The following is a 21,215-nucleotide window of genomic DNA, read 5'->3' as shown; positions in this document are numbered from 1 at the left end:
ATATAGCAACCAGTGTTGTTATGAATATAAGGAAACAAAAATACCAAGAATCTAACATTTGATGTTGTTGAATGCCTTGGTGTCTTTTTTCCCAAGAATCACTTCGATGATGTTGCTGTAACACTGGTTTGCATAAAGTTTACTAACAGAGTTTGCATGCTTTCATTCCATTGTTAAGACGATTGAAGAATAGCAAGGCATCTACAGATGGACATCGGTATCTTTTTCGTGGGCGAATCAATACAGAAGTGATGGAAGTGGAGAATGTCGATGATGGCACAGGTAAGTGATTGTTAGCACATTTAAAATGAAATGCCAGTTGTAAACTCCTGCGTAAGACACACTGCTCACTGATTGATTTGAAAAAAACTTTGTTAGAGCAATTAGAGGAGAAAGGCGAGATAAGGAAAAGAAGGACTGTTGTCAAAGTGGAGAATTATATTGAGCCAAAACACACCAACAGTAAGCGCCGAAATACCAAGAATAACTGAGTAAGAATGCCATAGGACACTCACAGTTCCTAGTGCAGAGACCGTGAGTGAAAATATTTAATGAATGAATTGCTTTTCTTTAAGTGATACTTAACTTCATCAATAGGTTTTTGCAAACTGCAACCTTAAGTAAAATGACCAAAAAGAAGCCAGTATTTTAATAGGCTTTTTGAAATAAGCAAGAGTTAAGTTCTTCTATGTGTTTTCTGGCAACAAAATCATCATCAAACTTCTAAAAAAAAGACCCAAACACTTAATTTTAAGTTATTTGTAGTTGGTCTTTCACTTATTTCCCAGCTTACTTATTTTAGTTTTGAGTTTCAGGGTGACCAGAGCTTATCCTGGCATCTCAGGGCACCTAGTAGGAATCAACCCTGGACAGGATGCCCTTCCATCTTAGGGCATATCACAAATATACTCATACTTACTCCTGGGGCAGTTTAGATCTGCGGTGAACCTGACATGTACACATCTTTAGGATGTGGCAAAAAGGTGGAGTACACAGAGAAACCCATGCAGACATGGGGGGAATTTGTGTACTCCACACAGATAGTGGCCCTGGACACAAATCAGTTTTCTTGCTGATCAACATTATAATGAGATGACATTGAACAAAGTGATGTTGTCTGAGAAACTGCTATATCATGTTTTATAAATACGTATGTGATAGTTTGTTCCTATAATATATCCTCTCTAAAATGTAGCAAACTCTATAGAATTGTTTTAGGTATAAACCATTATTAATATAAATGGGTTGTCAATTTGCTTGTAGAGGAAGTTGAGGATGGAGGTGGTTTGTTGCAGCAGGCTGGGCCTCCCATGCTGTCTCTTGACATAGTCCGGGCATTGGGGGAGACTCCCGAGAAGCGTGAAGAGGGAAAGTTGTACTTCCCAGAAGAGGGGAGTTCTTGCACCTCCCAAAGAAGATCTGAATTAAGGAGTCTCCATGGCAACGCCTGCTAATGCTCTCCTCTTCTGGGAAGTACAATGGGGGAGTTCTTGCACTTGCTGCTCCTCGCTCCTCAGGAGTCTCCCCCAATGCCCAGACCTTGTCAAGAGACAGCATGGGAGGCGCAGCCTGCCGTAGTTTGTGTAATTTAAGTGTTCATTTTAAGTACTTTATTACTCCAGCATAGAAAATTTTGGCTTTGTAGATTTGAAGGTACAGAATTTTTACAAGTAAGTTCATGAAATTTTGAGTAGACACAAACATTGGTAAAATGAAGTTAAAATGAAATATTTTCTATTTGAAAGACTACTGCATAGTAAACCGAATTTCATTTTCCCCCAGTGATTTTCATTAGAATTTCTAATAGAAAAGACGTTTCTCAAATGATTGAAGAAAGTGAGAAAATCCAGAATATCAGCAGATACCAAGGACATTTTAGAAGTAACTGAGTACATGGGCTTTGGAGAGAGACATATGGTCTCAAACTCTGGCTCTACCACTTAAAGTTTCCAGGAGCTTCGAGAAAGAATGAGAACACAAGGGACGCAGACAGCCTGGAACTGTAGCAAGACAGAAATGTGCAGGGGGTCTTCGGGGAAGAAGGTTATTTTGGCTGATTGAGAAGTCCTTCAAGGCCATCTATTTGTAGAGTCAATTTCTCTTCATCTAGTGAACTTCAGGTTCTTAGGATGATGTCTGGGGGAAAACATTCCATTCAGTAATGGGAGGGAAAGAACATGAGAATATTCTTCAATGTTTCTTAATAAACTAGCTTCTAGTCTATAAAAAAAAAAAGATGTTTCTAATAGAAAAGACAAGATGAAATAAAATATATTAATTGTTTTAATATATTAATTGTTGCTAAAGGATTTTTATTCTCATAAATCTCAAAAATAATTGTTGCTAAATGATTTTTATTCTCAAACTTTTTTGTTTGTTCATGTATTATTTTTTTGAGGTGGTGATGGTTTACATCACTGTAATAGTATGATTCAGAAGATGAGGTTCATACCTCCTCAGATGTGCATCACCACACCCCACATACTCACCCACCCCAGAGCATTCATGTATCTTTATTTTATACCTTTTTTTAAAGATTTATTTATTTTATTTATGCAAGCACAGTCAGGAACGTGGGAGGGTGAGAGAATTCACCAGAGCCAGAGCAGGGAACAGAACAGGCAAACTGACGAAATACACTGCTAAGGGGAGCAGCAAGCATTGCAGGAGAGGTCTGCGTGCCTTGTGGGATCGAACTGGCACTGCAGAGGCTGTGGGCAGCTTCGCAGCCCAGCTCTCAACCGCTGTGCCACCAGGAGAGGCCCTATCTTATACCTTTGGGCCCTCTTATGGGATTGGGCCACCAATGAGCTCTTCCTTCCCACATACCTTTGTTACTATTCCTGATTCCCACAGGGGAGAAGAATGTTTATCATCTGTTAGGTGTACAGTTTTTCAAATGCTCACCTATGTGCTCTTTCTATCCAGTTGTTAGTATCCTAATGAGTTGTCCAGTCCTTAAATAGTGACCTGAGATTATTTCAGTTAAGGGGAAAAAAACATGCAGTGAGCAAAATGCAGGTGGTGCTTGAGTTGGGACATTTACTTTGGGAACTAGGATCTTAGGAAGAGGTTTCTCTTGGCTGATGTTGGATAGATGTGTGGGCTGTCAGACAGCTGGCACAGGTAGGAATACCTGCATTTCAAATATTGCTTTATAGTGCAGACTATATAATAACAGTATGCTCATGCAAACACATGGGACCTAGTAGGTTACCTTTCCACTGCAGGATATGCACATTATTCTTTTTAAGGTGGCAGTAATTCATTTTAATGCTTTCTAAGGAGACTAGTGATGTTAGAAATGTTATCTATCAGCTTCAATAACTTGAGAAAGCTCATAAGTCCTCATTGTGCTTGAGGTGGGAGAAAGTGAGACCTCTCTGCCCTTCCTTGACTCTGTCTTACTCTAGTGGAATCGTCTCTTCCCTGTTGCTTTAGCATACTTTTATTTTGGTGTTCCCCCTTTTATGCTTTTCAGTGGGCACAGAGCTTCTGTATCTTACTGTTTTCCTTCTTCTGCAGAGGATGTGATTATTACTATTTGAACCACTAGTTTAGGTGAATTTTGAGAATGATTTCCAAACTTACTGGGAAACTGGGTACTTGATAAAGAAATGTAAGAACCAGGGCCTTTGGGATTATAAAATGCAAACCAATATCAAACATAAGGGTGTGAGAGCTTATGAAGGTGGTGGGACTTTTATGCAAATTGTCCTTGGATTCAATCTTCCAGAGTTCTGTTAGTGTTGGTAACATTCCAGACTTCTGGGCCTTGGTACCTGGGGGATTAGAGGCATTGTGGAAACAGGGCCTCAAACACTGATGAATATGAATTAGTGGAGCAGACAGGACATTTCAATATACTTACTTATTTAGCTGTCATAAATTAGTTGTCCGATGGTACCTCTTGGCATGAATTTTCAAGACTCAGCTTTCATTTAAATAGGCTGAAGAAATTTAATTAGGCTTGGTGTTATTCAATTAAGGCTTTACTTCCTCCTTACACATAAGCTGTATGATACAGGAATTTGGCTGCAAATAGTTGCTACTAGCTTACTTAGAGAAATTTTAGTCTATAATTGGACACTTTCTCTAAGATTCCTGCAAAAAAAATTTAGTTTTATCATGAGTATATCCACTAGATTCTATGAGGAAATTGTATATCCTATGCTAGGACTTGTAAATTTTTTAAAAATACAATTTTTGAAATGCATAAGAGCTTGAATATCAACTAATATACCTCATTAACACTCAGATGATGGAAATGAAATTAGGCATAAGAACTAACTCATCCAAGCTTACCCAGCTGTTTAGTATATAACTGAGACTAGAATTACGTTTACTAGGTTTCCATGTCTATGCCTTAAGAAATACAGAACAAAGGCTCCATGTGGATTTAAATTTGTAAGGGCCAACTGGAGAGCAGTGAAGAGAAAAGGCACCTGTATATGGAGATCGTTTTTGACCACTTATTTCTTCTAAGAAAATCTGAGTGCTAAATTAACTTTCTCCTTTCTTTTTTTCCGTGTCATACATTTTATACTGAATGAATGGGAGCTCTCGTGTTGATAGATCTTAGCAGAGCAGATCCATGTCCTCTTCACACTTGGACCATCCCTGGATTAATTGAATGAGGGGCAGACAAGTACCATCAGGATCAAGCTCATCTGCTCATTACCAAAGCAAAACCAGGTTTATGCCTGCAGTATATAAGCTTTCAGTGTAAATAATAACAAGTGAATCCACCACACTCATCTTTTTAAAGTATGCTTAGAACCTTTGATGGAAATGGAAATGTCTCTCCATATATTTGAATAATTTTGGAATGACAGTAATTTTTCATATTGTAGGTATAAATAAAATGCTTTTATTTTCTTGGTAATTCCATCATACAACTAATTACATGATTTAACTCAAAACTTATAGAAGAAATAATTGCATTTGGAATCTCAAATCTATTGAGGAATAAATAAATATGATCTAGTTTTATTTATAATGACTAATGAGGACCTCCCTGGTGGCTCAAGGGGTTAAGCATAGCACTGTGAAGCTATCTGCAGCTCTGCAGCACAAGTTCAATCCCTGGTGGGCCAGGGAGCTTACCACATGGCACAGCAGACCTCTCCTGTGTCTCCCACAGCTCCCCTCAGCAGTGTATTTCAATCTGCTTGTTATGTTCCCCACTCTGTCTCTGGTGAATCTTCTCACCCCCCCTGCACCTCTGGCCAGTACCCCAGTTCTTGTATGCACAAATAAATAAATCTTTATTTAGTCAGCTAATGACTCATACTATTATCATCGATATAGCATAGAATAGAAATGCTTTCACCTGAATGATGGTATGGCATGCAGAAGTGTAAAAAGCTTGTGTCATTTGTACATTTGTTTTAATGTATCCTGAACACAGCCATTTTCTGCATTCAGGAAGATGATAAAAAGTTTTTTGTTTTTGTTTTTAATTTATTTATACAAGCACTGGGTACAGTCAGAAGTGTGGGAGGGTGAAAGGATTCACCAGAGCCAGAGAGGGGAACAGAACAGGCAGAAGGACCGAAGTACACTGCTGAAGGGAGCTGTGGGTGGCAGAAGAGGTTTGCGCGCCATGTGGGACTCTCTCCTGGTGGCTAGGGATCGAATCAGTGCTGCAGAGGCTGCGGGCACCTTCGCAACCCAGTGCTTAACCGCTGTGCCACTGGGGAGGCCCAAGATGATAAAAAGTCTTAATGGTATTCTTCAAAGAAATAGAACAAACAATATTGAAATTTGTAGGGAACCGTGAAAGACCTTGGTCAGCCAAACAATTTTGACAAAGAAAGGAGAAAAACAGTTATCACACTCCCAGACATCAAACTATACTACAAACAGTACTCAAAACAGTATCATTGTACTAAAAATAGACACACCGACCAATGGAATGAAATTGAAAGCCCAGAAAGATAGTCTATATGGACAGTTAATCTAAGACATAGGAGCCAAGCATATTCATTTGAGAATATCTTCAACAAATGATGTGGGAAAACTGGATGGACACATGCAAAAAAATGAAAATAGACCACCAACTACATTATATACAAAAATTAACTCAATATGGATTATAAGACCTGAAACCTTGCAATACATAGAGAAAAACATAGGAGAAATACTCATACATTGGCTTCAGGGACTTGAACAATAAAGGAAATAAAAACAAAAATAATTAAATGGGATACATTAAATGAAAAGTTTCTGCACAAAGAAATTATCATTAAATTGAAAATATGCATACTGAATGGGAAAGGTATTTGCACATCTTATATTTCACAAGGGAATAATATAGTGAGTTCCAACCATGTCTGTCTGCCAAATTTACCAAATTAAAGGTATTATTTGAGGAAAAACAAAAGCAATGCAGAAAAGGCATTTCTCTAATCCACCTTAATATTTTCGTTCACCTCCTGTACACCAACCATTACCTCTTATTGACTTTCAGTAGAGGCAAATGAAAACTGTCACTAAATGGCACAGCTGCTGATTCAGTCCTTTGTCACATGTTTTTCTGTCTTGGAATATTTGCTTTGCAGAATGTTGTGCTTGTAAAGTCTGTGACAACTAGCGTCATCATTCTTTAACTTCTCTTAGGCTGAGAGCTGTCATAGAGGGTTTGCTGTTGACATTTCCAAATCCAGCATGACAGCTTAGCCAAAATTATGGTGAGCTCAGGAAAATGTCAATTTAATGTGAATTCATACTCAAAGAGAAATTGTATGAGTTGCTATTCATGCTGATTGTATGAGATGATGTGATTTTGAAATGGGAGAACCTGGGGAATTGGGAATGACCTGGTGGTGGTTGAGCCCTCATTGGCACACTGCAGGATACAAGACATCACCCAAAGGCAGAACCCAAAACTGGTTATTTATACAGGGAGTGAGAAAAAGTAGAACAAAGACAGAATAAGAGTAGAAAGAAAAATAATTGCCCAGAGGTGACCAGCTGCCATCTGTCCTACTCCAGTTAGTGGGCACTGAGGGGGCACTAAGCTTGAGTTGGAAACCAGATGGCAGTTTCTTCACTAACACTTTTCTGGAGCTGCTTAAACTGTACTAGCCCTGCCCTTGTTCCCCACTGGCAGCCCTGCTCTGGAAGTCAGGGGGTGGGGGCCAGGAAGCTCCACCTTCTGCCTTTGAGTTGGCTGTGAGTGGCATGAACTGCTTCTGAGGTTGTTACTGACTGTTCCTCTTACAGATTTAGAGTATGTGTATTGTTTAACCATGTGCAATGGTAATGGATTGGCATTTGCACATTTCTATTAATTGCAGTTTAAGTAAGGGCACTTTTAGTATGTTCCATTAATTTGTTCTGATTCATTTGTTCTGCTCATATGTTCTGAGTCTTTTTAGTGTTATGGTGTGTCTCTTAAACCTAGAATAACTTTTATTGCTTTAGGAATTTAATATTATTTTGGTAGATAGATAAAAGGAATGTTAATTAGGTGTTTAATTTCAGGAAACATATTGTTATAAATTAGAAATATTCCATTATTGAACACTGACTACATTCAAAATATAAATATCTCTTATTTTTTTTTTTTTAGTTTTTGTGTTTTTCAGTACATATAAATAAAGCAAAGGTATTTTCAAGAATCAGTGGTTTTAGAACTTTCGTGAATTGGATGAATAAATTGATGAAATGTTATATATTACATTTGCTCTTTCACCTTTACTCATTAATTTCCAGCTGACTTCCACAGCAGTGGACACATTGTTGTTAATGGATGGAAGATACATAACACTGCAAAAAATAAATGGTTTGTGTGTATGGCAAAAACACCTGAAGAGAAGCATGAATGGTTTGAAGCTATTTTGAAAGAAAGAGAACGGCGGAAAGGTAGGTGTGTGGATTGTGCTCTAACTTATGCTGCTCTAACTTAGCAGCATATAATGGGAAAAGTTATGAGACAGTGAAAATGTAAATGTGTTCAGTAGGCTTTTCTATGTAATATAAGTCACATACTAAAACACTTTTCAACTACTTTCAGTATTTTTACTTAATAAATGAAAGACCTTATAGTTAGTAAACTATTTATATTATAGTAGCAGTATCTTCTATTTTTTAATTTTAATTTTTATTTATATATTTCTTACATCATTTTTCATTTTTGAACAATATATATGCATTTTCATCTTGGTTATAGTCCCCATAAAATTGCACCTCCCTTATTTTGACCCCAATCTCTTCTCCCCATCCCCGTAGTTTGTCTCTGGTTTATAGTTGCTTGGTGATTTTGATTTTTTCTTTATTATAGTTACTCTTTTTCCTGGTCCCTTAATAGCAGTATCTTTTAAACGGTGTCTTTGTGGAGATCGGTGCAACAGAATACAAAGACTTGGTGACATAAACAATAACAATTTATTTCTCTCAATTCTGGAGACTGGGAAGCCCAAGATTCTGTGAGAACACTTTCCTGGTTCATAGAGGGCCAGCTCCCCACTGTGTCATCACATAGCAGAAGAAGTGAGGGGTCTCTCTGGGGTTTCTTTGTAAAGGTACTAATTCCATGCATGAGGTATCCAGCTTCAGGATCAAATCACGTCCCAATACCATCACCTTGGCCATTAGGTTTTAGTATGTGAATTCTGGGGTCACACAAACATTTAGTGTGTAGCAAATAGTTTTACTTGCTTTAAATTCTATTCAGTTTTATTTGCATTTTATTCTTGACATGTCTAAAGCATCATCATGGTTTTCCTTCAAAAGAAAAGCTTCAGTAATATAATGCAGTGTTAGAGGATCTCCAACAATTGTTCTCTCTGTTTAACAGTACACTAAACAGTCCTAGACCACATGTGGTAGCATCGTAGTTTATAGATTAAAAAACTTTGGGTATAAACTCTTTAAAATTGTTGGACTAATAATGAATATAAGGTAATTCACCAAATAAGCTTGTTTACATGAGGAGGCCTAGCTAAAATTTGTTTCATGTTTTCAACAAGATTCACAAAAGTTATTTTGGTTTGGCAATACTCAGTTTGTGAAGTTTATTTGCAAGTAAAAATATTTCTGTCATTTAGTTAGTAAATAGCAATGCTTTTGTAACTACCAGCTTTCCTACCAAATAATAAAAAGCAACAGTGCTTTTCCTTTTCCTAGAGCTCTAGGAATAAAACATTTTATTCGTGATGAAATTTCAAAGCACAAAGAGCCCTTTTATCTTCAGATTTTTTCCTTTGAAGGATATACAAAGTTCTTACCTTGATTAAAATATTCATAGTATACATTTGTATAAGAATTAATAAGGCACTTTCCAATACTTAATCCATCATCTGAAGAACCAGATAAAAGATTCTGACATTTGCATAATTGAATTTAAGTTTTTTTTTAAAAAAATTGGTGATTGATTCAAATGCATAGCAAATTCTTGAAATTTTCAAGTTGAACTTTTATTTTAGTTTTGAAATGGTTGTTTATTTATATATACCAAAAAAAGAGGGAGAAGAAAATACATTCTAATAATCTTTTTATTAATAGGCCAATTCTTAGTGGATTATTCACTATTACTGACAAATGTTAATGATGTCTCCATTGTAAGCAATATAATTTTAGTAAGAAATTTTGTGGCTAAAAGAATATAGATAATTCTAGTTTTTGTTTTCCTATGACAGCTGATCAGTGCCGTCACTGGGACTGCACTTCTACACAGCCAGCTTTTCTCTCCCTCTTAATGCCCAGCCTGTCCTCTCACTTGAGCCTCATACTCATGTTCTCAGTTGATCCCTAAACTTCAGGCTCTCTCTGAACATCCAGAGTGTCTATTTGGTACTGGACTTCTCCTAACTTGAAACCTTTGACCCATAGGCCTCCTCCCTGCTGCCCCTCACCTACAATTTAGATTTCAGCTCAAAAAATCTGAAAGGAATTCCTACTTCTCTCTTCTTCACACCGACGCTAAACCAACCACCTCCTCTATATTTTTCAACTTCCTTCTCTTTACCTGTAGTCCTTACTGTTGTTTGTCGGTTATTGAAATTTTGTATTTCCCTCCTAATGACCTCCTACTTTTAAAACCCCCTTCCTTTTAGTTTGCTCCACAAGTAGTCCTCCCAGATTTATTTATTTATTTTTTCAAAGCAACAAAACTCTTTCTGCATGACCTGCCTTTCTCCTTGCTTTGGTTAAGGCACTTACATGGTTCACCAGCACCCAGCAAGGAGTGAAGTATGGTGAAATTGCAACTGACCAAGGACCTTGCCTAACCTGCCAGTGTGTCTTCTGACTTCTCACCTAAAGCGCAGGGCTCTGTGCCTCAGCGCTACTTCACTTCATCAGCTCCTGTGAATTCTTTGCCTTTCTTTGAAAATCATATTCATATCTGTGCATTCAACCATGCCCTTTTATGAAACCTTTGTGAACATTCCTCAGATGAGATAAAATACTCTGAATATGCCTCTGATATATCTGGTTTTCCCCCAAAGCTGTCTGCAACACCATCATGTCAAGTTGTGCTAATTAAATCCCCCAGAAGAGGTTGCTGGAGTCTGAGATACAGGTGATCTTCCTCCACTGACCAAACCATGTACCTTTAGGACACAATTTGTCCAACATTACCATACAGCCTTGGCGATCTTACCTTTACTGTTTCTCTCCTTTACTGTGAGCTTCTGGAAACCCAGGGCCCTGTGACACAGAACTCTATACCCATAGCCCCCAGCATATGGTAGACAAGCAATAAATGTTAATTTAATGATGGCATGATTGAATGAAGAGACTTTTTTCAATTACCTATCCTTTGTTTCTTTTTTTGACAGGCTTAAAGTTAGGAATGGAACAAGACACCTGGGTAATGATCTCTGAGCAGGGTGAGAAGCTTTATAAAATGATGTGCAAACAAGGAAACCTGATCAAAGACAGAAAAAGAAAACTGACTACATTCCCTAAATGCTTTCTTGGAAGGTAGAGTTGGAGTCTTTTACTGTCAGAATTTCCTGGGTCATGTGCTTGATGAGGGAATGCATACAGAGTCAGGAATCATGAACAGAAAACAGGAGCCATCCAGCCATTCATCCATGACTTCAATAATTTCTGGTTTACGTGATCCAAGGACAAAGCAAGGTTGGGGTCCAGGGCTGGCATGCAGGTGGGTTTGCTTCTAGGGGACAGAGTGGATGGAAGTACAGGACCTGAAAGCCAGGGAAGACTATAGCACTAGAGACACAGTCTAAATTACCAGTTATTTCAGAATTTAGAGAGCTCAGAATGAAAGGATACAGATGAATAGTCTGAAAAAGTGGGTCCTGTGGAGGACCAGGCACAGAGCAAAAGGCAGGAAAGTTGCCTGGGTTTTCAGCACAGCTAAACATATTCACTGTATCCTCTGCTTTCTGCCCACAGCAGTTGCGGGAATCCCAGATGGGTTAAGCAGAACTGGACCAATAGGGATAGATTGCCTGCAGGTAGCTGTAGGCCAGGCTGTGTGTTGGCTTCTTCTGTACATTGTTTCAACTTCTCAATATTCAATTCTCAAATATTTTTTAAAGATTTAGAGACTAGAAGTCAAAGTTTAACTGCCGAAATCCAAACAACTATTAAATTCAAAATGTAACTCCATATAAGTAGCCTGGAGTCGTAATTCAAAGCCCAGACTTCACAACCAGACTCTATTCATATCTGGTTCTACCATTAACTACTTGAGGGAATTGGGAAAGTTAAATTCTCCTTCTTCTAAAAAATAGACATGATCATCTTGCTTACCTATAAACCAGGAAACCTCGGGCTTCCAAGTTTGTGTGGGTGTGGTCCCCACAGCAAGCCACAAAACTCTAGTGTTGGGAGCCCCTAGAAGTGATAGTGCTCATGCAAGGCTAAGAGCCCATGTGAGCCCATGTTGGAATCCCCATTTTTCAGGGAGAAGCAATTTCATGTAACAACTCCCTTGGCATAACTTACACAAATCTCCATAGGGACAAGCCCGCTTATCAGGTAGTCTCTACTTCAAGCTATATTTTCTCATCAGGAATTTATAAATATATAGTTTATTTGCCTGGGTAATTTTTACCATAAGCTATGCTGCCTAGTAACATAGCGGATAACCTTACCTCCATCAGGTTTCTAGGGAAACAAAACTAGAAAGCTAACCCAGAATCAAATCTATCCTTAAGGAGGGAGAGGTTTTGTCAATCCTTGACCCTCACTGCCTCATGTGGCTGTGGTGCTAGTTACTTGCAAAGATATGTAAAGCATTCCCCAAAGCACCTGATACAAAGGAGCGACTCTGTCAGTATTAGTTATGTTCATTGCAACCTTTCCCATAACAGCACATTATCTCTGTGCTACGGTGTTTGAGATTGTTTCCGAATGGGTCATGACCCCTTTTTTTTTTTGTTTGTTTTTATCTATTTTTTTAATTTAAATTTTATTTTTTATATCCCCCATACAATTACAACCCCCTTATTTTGACCCCAAGCCCTCCTTTCCCCGCCCCCCACCCGCCATAGAGTGTCTCTGGTTCATAGTCGTTTGTCGATTTTGATATTTTCTTTCTTATAGTTATTCTTTTTCCTGGTCCCTTATTTACGTTTTCTAGATTCCTGCTATGAGTGAGACCATCCGATATTTTTCTTTGATCCTTTTTTAATGTTGATGGGAACTGCTTGTGATGAGTGAGGCCCATCACAAAGTCACTCGCTTACTTCCTTTCCTACACCTCTGCTTTTTGTCCCTATCCTTCTAACTCAGAGCAGTACATTTAAGTACAGGAAAGAGTACATTTTAAGTGCAGGAATTGGGTGATATCAAAATGGAGAATTCTGCTTTAGCTGCATACCAACCATTTCAATCACCTGTCAGTGTCCACATTTAATGAGCTCTGAAAATCTGTCAGGCACTGTGCTGAGTTCCTGATAATTGTCAACGTTTAATTCCATGGCTGCATGATGAGACTGATACTATTATTATCTCTATGTTATTAAGAAAAAAATCTAAGGTTTGGAGAGCCAGATTTACTAACTTAACATTATACCGCTAGTAGAGGCAGATGCGGGGTTTGAATTCAAGTCATTGCACTATATTGTATTATAATGTATAGTAGAATAAGAATGACTTTTAAGAACTTCTCTGTCTTAAAACCTACTTTTTAGATTAGACATCCATTTTTTAGAATTCCATGTTCCCTGGTCATTTGACTTTAGCCTTGTGTTGCTTTTGGTTTTGAAATAAATGGAAAAACAATTTCACAAAACCCTCAAAACTTTGTTTCTCTAGCTTTTGTTCAAAAATAAAACCATTATAAAATACATTCATTAGTTAGTGTGAAAGTTCAAGTGCTAGATTTTTATAACATGATCATGATAAAATATTTTATTATAAATTATCTCAGTATTTAGTGTGCTTTTAATGTTACCACATAACCATTAAATAAAAATTCACTACCTAGTTGAGACTCTGCTAAGTGTTATAAATCATCTTCTTCTTATCTATGAGCCTGGAGGTGTCCCACACTCTTCCAGAAATGATGAAAGATGTGAGCTGCAATCCTCTGTGGCCTTACACAGCTCTTGCAGATGTGTGAGGCACAGACAACCGTTCTAATGGATGGTTTGGGTTGGTGTATTCCTTATGGATGTCAGTTTAGATACAGCAATTAATTAACCAAATTTGAAAACAGCGTAGTAAAACTTCTACGACTTTTGGTGTGTATTAATTTTCTATTGCTACAAAACTAATTACCATATACACAGTGGCTTGAAACGACACCCATTTAGTAGCTTGCTATTTTAAATGTCAGGAGACCAGGTGAGCAGAATTGGTTTCTCCGTTAAGGAGCTAATAAGCCCCAAATCAAGGGTGGCTTGGGCTCTGGGTCTTATCTTGAGGCTACAAGGGGAGTCTACTTTCATGCACATACAGGTCATTGGCAGAGTTTAGGTCTTTCTGGTCATGGGAATGAAGTCCTGTTGCTAGATGTTGGCCAGGTCTGCATTCAACAAGAGTTAACCTACATTCCTTGGTATATTTGTACATGGCCTCCTTGAGCTTCAAAACTTGTGATGGCACTGTCAGTCTTATTTATACTTTTAATTTTTGTGATTTCCCCTTGTGTTACCAGCCTAATAAAGCTCTGCTCCAAAAGGCTTAACTGTTGGGTCAGAGACAATTGTATACTTTTTATGTTTAAATATCAACTGACTTGGATTTTGATTACATATGTAAAATCCATTTACAGCACTAATTAGTATTTGACTGCACAATCAAGTGGTGGGATTTTTACTGGGGAGTTGGGGTAGAAAGGCCACTTCAGAATTCTACCAGATGTGGCATTCAGTTTTATTGTTGGTTTTCCTGGCGTTTCACACCCACCAGTTCTCTCTGCCTGGAAGGCCACATTCAAGATGGTTTGTCTCTTGTGCGAAGTCGTAATTATCTATTGAATTCTGTCTTTTCGCTGTCTTTAAGATTGATTGTATTCCCTTTAGTCCCCAATTTGCCTTTATATAGAAAGTGACCTTCTAATTAATGCTGCTCTAAAAATTCCCCTATGTGTTTGGGTTCTCAACTAGTTTAATAGTTACAGAGTATAGTTTAAGTATGTATGAATGTACAGACATGGGTTTTCTCCAATAGAGTATCATCTAAGTACTATAAGTCCTACCAATGTGAAAAATTTTGTGCAGAAATATACCGCAAATATTCCTTTATATTTTGAGACTCCCTTTATAGCTTTTTGATGAATGCATAGTGCAGAGAGACTTTCAGGGGTAAAAATTAACATTGGATTTCTATTTCAGTGAATTTGTATCTTGGCTGTTGGAAATTGGAGAAATTCACAGGCCTGAGGAAGGTGTTCACTTGGGACAAGCATTATTAGAAAATGGAATCATCCACCATGGTAGTTATCAGTTTAGTTTTAATAATTTTCCACATTATTAGATGCTTATGTTTTTTTCAACTTGTTTAGGTGCCTAATATCTATAGAACAATATTTTCAGAGTGTGGGTTTATGATGATATATTTGTTAACATCAAAATGAACAATTCAACAATTCAAGAATTATAAATACAGGTAAGTATTGTGGGATTGTGGAGGAAGGAATGGCTTGTTCTGAGTATTTAGGAACGCTTCATGAAGGAAGTGGAATTAGTGCTGGAATGAGTAGAATGCTCACAGGGACAGAAGGGCAGAAGGACATTCCACCCTGAGGAATAATAGCACAAGACTTTGGTGGAAAAGTTCTCGGTGGCTTTTTTAGAAACTAGCACAGAGTTTTAGGTGACAAGATGATGTGCTTCATGGATGAACATACTGGGGTGTGGGGAGGGAGTGTGGTGGGAAAGGTTGGCAAATATTTGATCCCAGAAGATCTTAGCTCTCTGGCTGCGGCCTGAGGGGCTTATTCTGTCAGAGATGAGGTGCTAATAGTTTTTTAGCAAAAGTGCTCAGAACTTGATGTTAGTGCTGTCACTTGCAGCAGGGTAGAGCCTGCAGCAGAGCTGTGGAAGACTAAAGAGGCCTGCACTTCAGGAGGCCCTTGCCAGCCCCCAAAGTGGAAGGACAAAGGCCATGTCTGTGGACATAATGAGTGCCCTCCACTGGAGAGGTTCTGGCAGTGCTAAAATCGTAATTTGATAACTTTGGATGTGGGAGGTGTAGAGTAAAATCAGATTATCCCAAGCTTTCTATTTGGATGACTCAGGTAGTGAATTCAAGAAAAGGAGAAGCTTGGCAAGACCATAACGGATTTGCTGTGGCTTGGATATGAGACATTTACGGTGACATGCCCAGTTAAGAAGTTGAAAATTTGTGTGTAAAAGTTCAAGAACGAGATTGAGAGACAGATTTCAGAATTATTTCAATGGAGTATCAGGTTCCTGAAAGCATTGATAACAAACATAAAAAGTGAGGAAGCAGTGATAATGGGACTAAGAATAAAAGCTTGAGGATTTTCTAATGTAAAATGGGGGGGAGCAGAAAATGAAAGGGAATTATAACTAAATATGAATATTTGGCCGTGGTATTTTTTTTAAATATTTATTTTTTCATACAAGTACTGGGGTACAGGCCAGAGGTGCAGGGGGTGAGAGGATTCACCAGAGACAGAGTGGAGAACAGAACAGGCAGACTGATGAAATACACTGCTGAGGGGAGCAGTGGGCATGACAGGAGAGGTCTGCTTCACCATGTTGTTGCTCCCTGGTGGGCCGGGAATCGAACTCATGCTGCAGAGGCTGTGGATTGCTTCATAGTGCGGTGCTTAACCCCTTGAGCCACCAGGGAGGCCCCCTTTTCTTTTTTTTCTTTCTTTTTTTTTTCTTTTGCTTGAACACTCCAAGATGCTTTGCTCTTGCTATTCTCATTCAGTAGTTTTTTATTCATAATATACCAGGTCTTTCTAGATTCTGGAGAGGCAGCAGTTACTGAAATGACAGAAGTCACTGTCATGACTTATGTCTTCCATGATCCTCTCACTCTTAGAAGTCCATCCAGTTTCATTATTCTAACAAACTGCTTTTCTCGTTTTTGAAATTTTCTTCATGTACTTGTCAGTCTATGAAATTATGTTATTATTTATTTCTTTGCATATTATTTTTCTATCTCCCATTCCTTCTCTGGTCCCCAGTCAATATGTAAGCACCATGAGAATAGAAGCCTCATATGTTAATGTATAGTAAATGCTCAGAGTACCCAGCACATATAAATGCTCAATAAATATTTGCCGGATGAATGAATAAATGAGTAATTACATTTTGAGCAAACATATAATACTGATAAATTGTGTGATATTGCCCTTGATTAACACCATGAAAACATCTAAATGCTTCACATATACACGCACACACACACACATATATATATAAACATATCTTAAAGGCATCTATATGAGAAAAATCATATAGGTGCTTTTAAAACCTAGTACATCAAAATGTATCATCCAGAATATAAAGATATAAAGATGTTAAACTAGATGGCTTTAATCTTTTCTGTTCTCTGTTCCTCTCTGAAATCCCAAGTCCAAGTATACATATGAGACAAGAATGAAATGTATTTGTTTATCCTCCAGTTCATTGAAACTCAAGTAGGTGGCGTGCAGAGAGGTTTTGATAGAAAAAGTCATTGACTTTCAGAAACGGTGATTTCTTTGGTATTTAGACTATGTACTTCTAGGGTCTGTGTGTTACCAAGAGAGTAAATAAGGGAAAAGCTGATTATGGATAATTTTAGTTTATTCTGTTCTCTACTTATTCTTTCTTGTGTGTAAGATATTATGCTGGGGACTTTAATGTATGTGGATATGAGCTACATACATTGATTTCTTAATTATCCAGTAGTTTTAAACTAATCTTTTTACCTTATCTATAGAGAAATCAGTTTCTGTCCTATTCCCTTTTAGAAAAGTAGTAACCTAGTATGATGGGAGAACTTTTTGCTGTTGTAACAATAAAACTCCTCAGCACAGTGGCTTACATTCTAGAGGCTAAGTTTTCATCAAGTAAAGTCCAGTCAGTGGTGGAGGACGGGGATGTGGTGTTTTCTCTAAGGAGGGTTCGGGTGTCTGACCCTGGCTCCGTCATTGTTAGTGCAGGGCTGCAAAGGGCTTACTTGGAACGACTCATGTTGTTTGTTTAAATGGGCCTGTGCTCTTCCCATTTTGCTTCACTTTTGTGCACATGTCCTTGAACACAATTCAGTCACATGACCACCCTTGACTGCAAACAATTTCCCAATTTCTGCCACAGAGGCATAGCACCCACATCAATATGAAGCTATGGAATTATACTAAAGATAGAATAATCATTAAATATATTTGTTAATGTTTACAGTGATAGGATTTTGACCTAGTCACAAAATAATATATTGGTTTTCAGTTGAGGTTTTTGTGACTTCTATCAAATTGAGTGACTTTAAGCCTTTGTGAAATTATAAACTATCTTATAGCAATCAATAATTGATGCTACTATTTGTTATTTTAAGAATAATGGATGTGCAACTTTTTGAACTTCTATGGAGTTATTTAATATATTCTAGAAAAGAACTAAATGGAATTTATCACATTATTTTCCTTTTTGACTGAGGGATACTCATTAACAGAAATGCATTATAGAGTTTTATTTCCACAACTGGAGTCAGGGTGTAAGGAGAGAAGATTCTTTCAGAGGTGCTGTAAGATTATTTTCAACTCACCTTTCCACTCCTGCTTTTATTTTTCAACACAGATGACCTAGCAATTGTATGAGGAATAGTGCTTATTTGCATACTGAGTTTGATTTTTGCAAATTGATGGCATAATTATTATTGGTGGGATTTTACTCACTTTACAATAACAAAACTGTTATTACTTTGCCTGAAAACATGAATAGCTGGTTAAGTGCATTCAAGTCAAATGAAAGTTAGTACAAAGTAGAATTGGGATAATATTTGTTAAGTATCTTTTTGGACACTGTCCTTTAGAATCTGACCTGCTCTTCAGTTCATGAATGCTGAAAAGATCTTAAAGGAATCACAGTTCCAGAAAGCGGGAACCACCCTGGTTTATTCTGTTGAAACGTTTCGTTTCTCACAATATTTTTAGTTGCTTCCTCATAAAAGAAAAACAGGAATATGAGATATAATTTTTTGAAATGGGCTTTAGAATAGGAAAATTTCAGTTCTAATCATTTTATCTTCACTACCTCAAACATTTGTCTCAAGTAGTACAATTTCAAAAAGGAAGTAATAGAGAAATTCTGAATTCAAATTTACTTTGAATTTTCAAATGCAGATCTCCCTTTGAGTATTCAACTTGTAGAAATGTATAATTTTGAACAATGATATTTATAACCTAATGATTTCTTTTCTCTTTTTCTGACAAATGTATGGACTTGCTGTCTATATTGTTCTGTTCATCACAGTTATATTTTAGTGGCCTGTGCTATAGTTGTTGCAAAGATTTGATCAGTTATAATGTCAGAATTGGCATACAGTATTTTTGTCACTAGAACAATCTTTTTCTAAGTGCCTGAAATGAAGTAATACAATTCCCCCAAAGTGGGGCTAAGAGGATATATTATGCAATTTCACATTAATAATTTTAGTAGAATGTAGAAATATGAGCCAAAACATATTAGTTTCATTAGTATGTGCTTCCATCTGCATTTTAGTGAAAATAGGATTCCTATAATATGTTGAATTTATTACCTGTTTTAAAGAGAACAAGCAAAAAAAAGCCCACAATTATCACTATTATACACATTACAAACCTTGTTGAGAACCTTGTCAGAGGCATAACTTTGCTATACCAATAATTCTTGTACTGAGGTAATTTATGCTTATAATATTCATCTTGTTTAGCTCTATTACTTACATTATAAATGTTTATGTGCATACTCAGAAATTGCATTTATTATATCCAGTGTTGTGCTGAAGTTGGCTGGCACAAATTCAAGAGAACTAGTAATTAAATTTTTTAAAAAAAATTGCAAATTGGTTAAATATAGCTATTATTCAGAATTATTGATATTTTAATACACAAATTTATTGCAAATAAAGGCAATAGTCTTAAAGCTTTATTTTCTAATTATTTTACTACATTTTTTGATATCCATGCCCTATGTATTTTTTAATACCTATTATTTTTTGTATAATGGTGATACTAAATCATAAAGTATCTTAGGACATGTTCAGTGACATTTGTTTTTGGTAGCTTCATGTTGCCCAGTTAGAGAATTTATATAACAGAAATTGGTGAATGCTACATATTACAGCTCTTTCTCCCCTGCCATAGAGACAATTATTAAATATTCCCCAGTGCATTGCAGTGACATCTCACAGTTGTTTGTAAGATGGCATGAACAAACCTTGCTCACAAGATCACCTGAACTCTCATCCATTAGTAAACCCATTTTCCATGTTGGAGAAGTTGAGAAAGTGGATTTGGATGCAGAATTGTTTACTGTTTTTCCAAGGCAACACCTCGGAGTTAGAGACTAACCCGATTGATTATCAAAGTCACAAGAGATTGTCTTACACCTAAGCACTCCATTTTGAATGGGTGAAACTAACGCTTCTTTTACTGTGCCAGGAAAGAGACATTTGGGTCCTATACATCCTAGAATTTTGGAATACCGAGACAAAAATTTATTTCAATGAATCTTACAAAAATTGTTATAGGTACATTGCATAGGAGAAATAAATTATTCATCTTGAAACATGCCATTGGATTTCAAAATATATTTCTCAGTTTTATTTGTCTTTCACATATGCTTTTCTCCTTTCAGCTTGATCTGGAAACAAAAATACAAAAAGGCTGTTGTCTATCTTTTCGTGGCAGCAATCCTGTATCAATTTTATGGCCACAAGCCATGAATGTGATTTGCATAGGTTGGGATAAAATAGCTAAAACTTCTCACATGTATGTGTGTGTGTGGTGTGTTTGCGTGTGTGTGTGTGTGTTGCCAGTCTAGACTTACCAAATGTAGTGCATAAGAGTTAATGCTAACAGCTTTCTCTCCTCCTTCAACATTTTTAGAAAATATGCAAAGATCAAAGTTTCTATCTAATCATGAAAATAGAAACCACTCCAGCAAATTCTCGCGTTTATAAACATTGCATTGCCTGTAAAGACAGCACTTAAAACTGTTTCAGCTTTTATTTGAGGCTTTTCCTTTCTGGAAGTCATTCTTTATTAGACTGTTTAGAAAATAACTTGTCCTGGAAAAGAACAAAACTTTAGAGGAAGTTTAATGGGGTCTTTATGAATTTGAAAGTCTACCTAAGGATGGAAACAAAAGATGACCACTCACATTTGCCACTGAGAAAAATAATCTTCAGTGACATGTAATAGAAGTTATTTCTTAGTATAAGAAAACTGTTAAAATTTTGCAATCAGTTACATGTTAAAATAACGTTACCTACTTTTGAGATCTAGTCACAGAATAATTGGTGATGAATGTATGTGTGGTCTTGGCCTCATGGCAGTGGGGTAAAACATAGATGCTAATACTCACTTCTGGGGTTCAGAAACAATTGGAGTATCTTCTCTTTGAAGGGTGCTTTTTGCTTGACTTTGCGGCATTGTGGAGAAATAGAAAACACAAACTCACATATTCATATAAGTATACTATAAAGCAAAAATATGTATATTGTGCTATCTGAATGTTGCTAACTTCAAATTAGTTCTTGAATCATTAAATGGAAATTGCAAATAAATAGCGAACTGCTGTTATGAGTCTTACTGTCAAAATACTGGATTACTATTCCTTTGTTAG

At 37.0% G+C, this 21,215-nt stretch overlaps 1 protein-coding gene across 1 annotated transcript in view; it reads left to right on the top strand.

Moving 5' to 3' along the window:
• The window catches only part of PREX2 (phosphatidylinositol-3,4,5-trisphosphate dependent Rac exchange factor 2), a gene marked incomplete at its 5' end in the record, with an annotated part of 262,693 nt that overhangs the window by 95,013 nt on the left and 146,465 nt on the right, over window positions 1-21,215 (top strand). The window contains 4 exons of the mRNA XM_084229429.1: window positions 179-282; window positions 7,720-7,869; window positions 10,788-10,932; window positions 14,763-14,863. Of these exons, the coding sequence (XP_084085555.1) occupies window positions 179-282; window positions 7,720-7,869; window positions 10,788-10,932; window positions 14,763-14,863 (500 nt within the window). The remainder of the gene's footprint in view (window positions 1-178; window positions 283-7,719; window positions 7,870-10,787; window positions 10,933-14,762; window positions 14,864-21,215) is intronic.

This window comes from Talpa europaea (genome assembly GCF_964194135.1).
Source record: "Talpa europaea genome assembly, chromosome: 3".
In the NCBI taxonomy this organism is placed as follows: domain Eukaryota; kingdom Metazoa; phylum Chordata; class Mammalia; order Eulipotyphla; family Talpidae; genus Talpa; species Talpa europaea.
The sequence above is the reverse complement of the archived record's forward strand: the minus strand, read 5'-3'. Positions and strand labels throughout refer to the sequence as shown.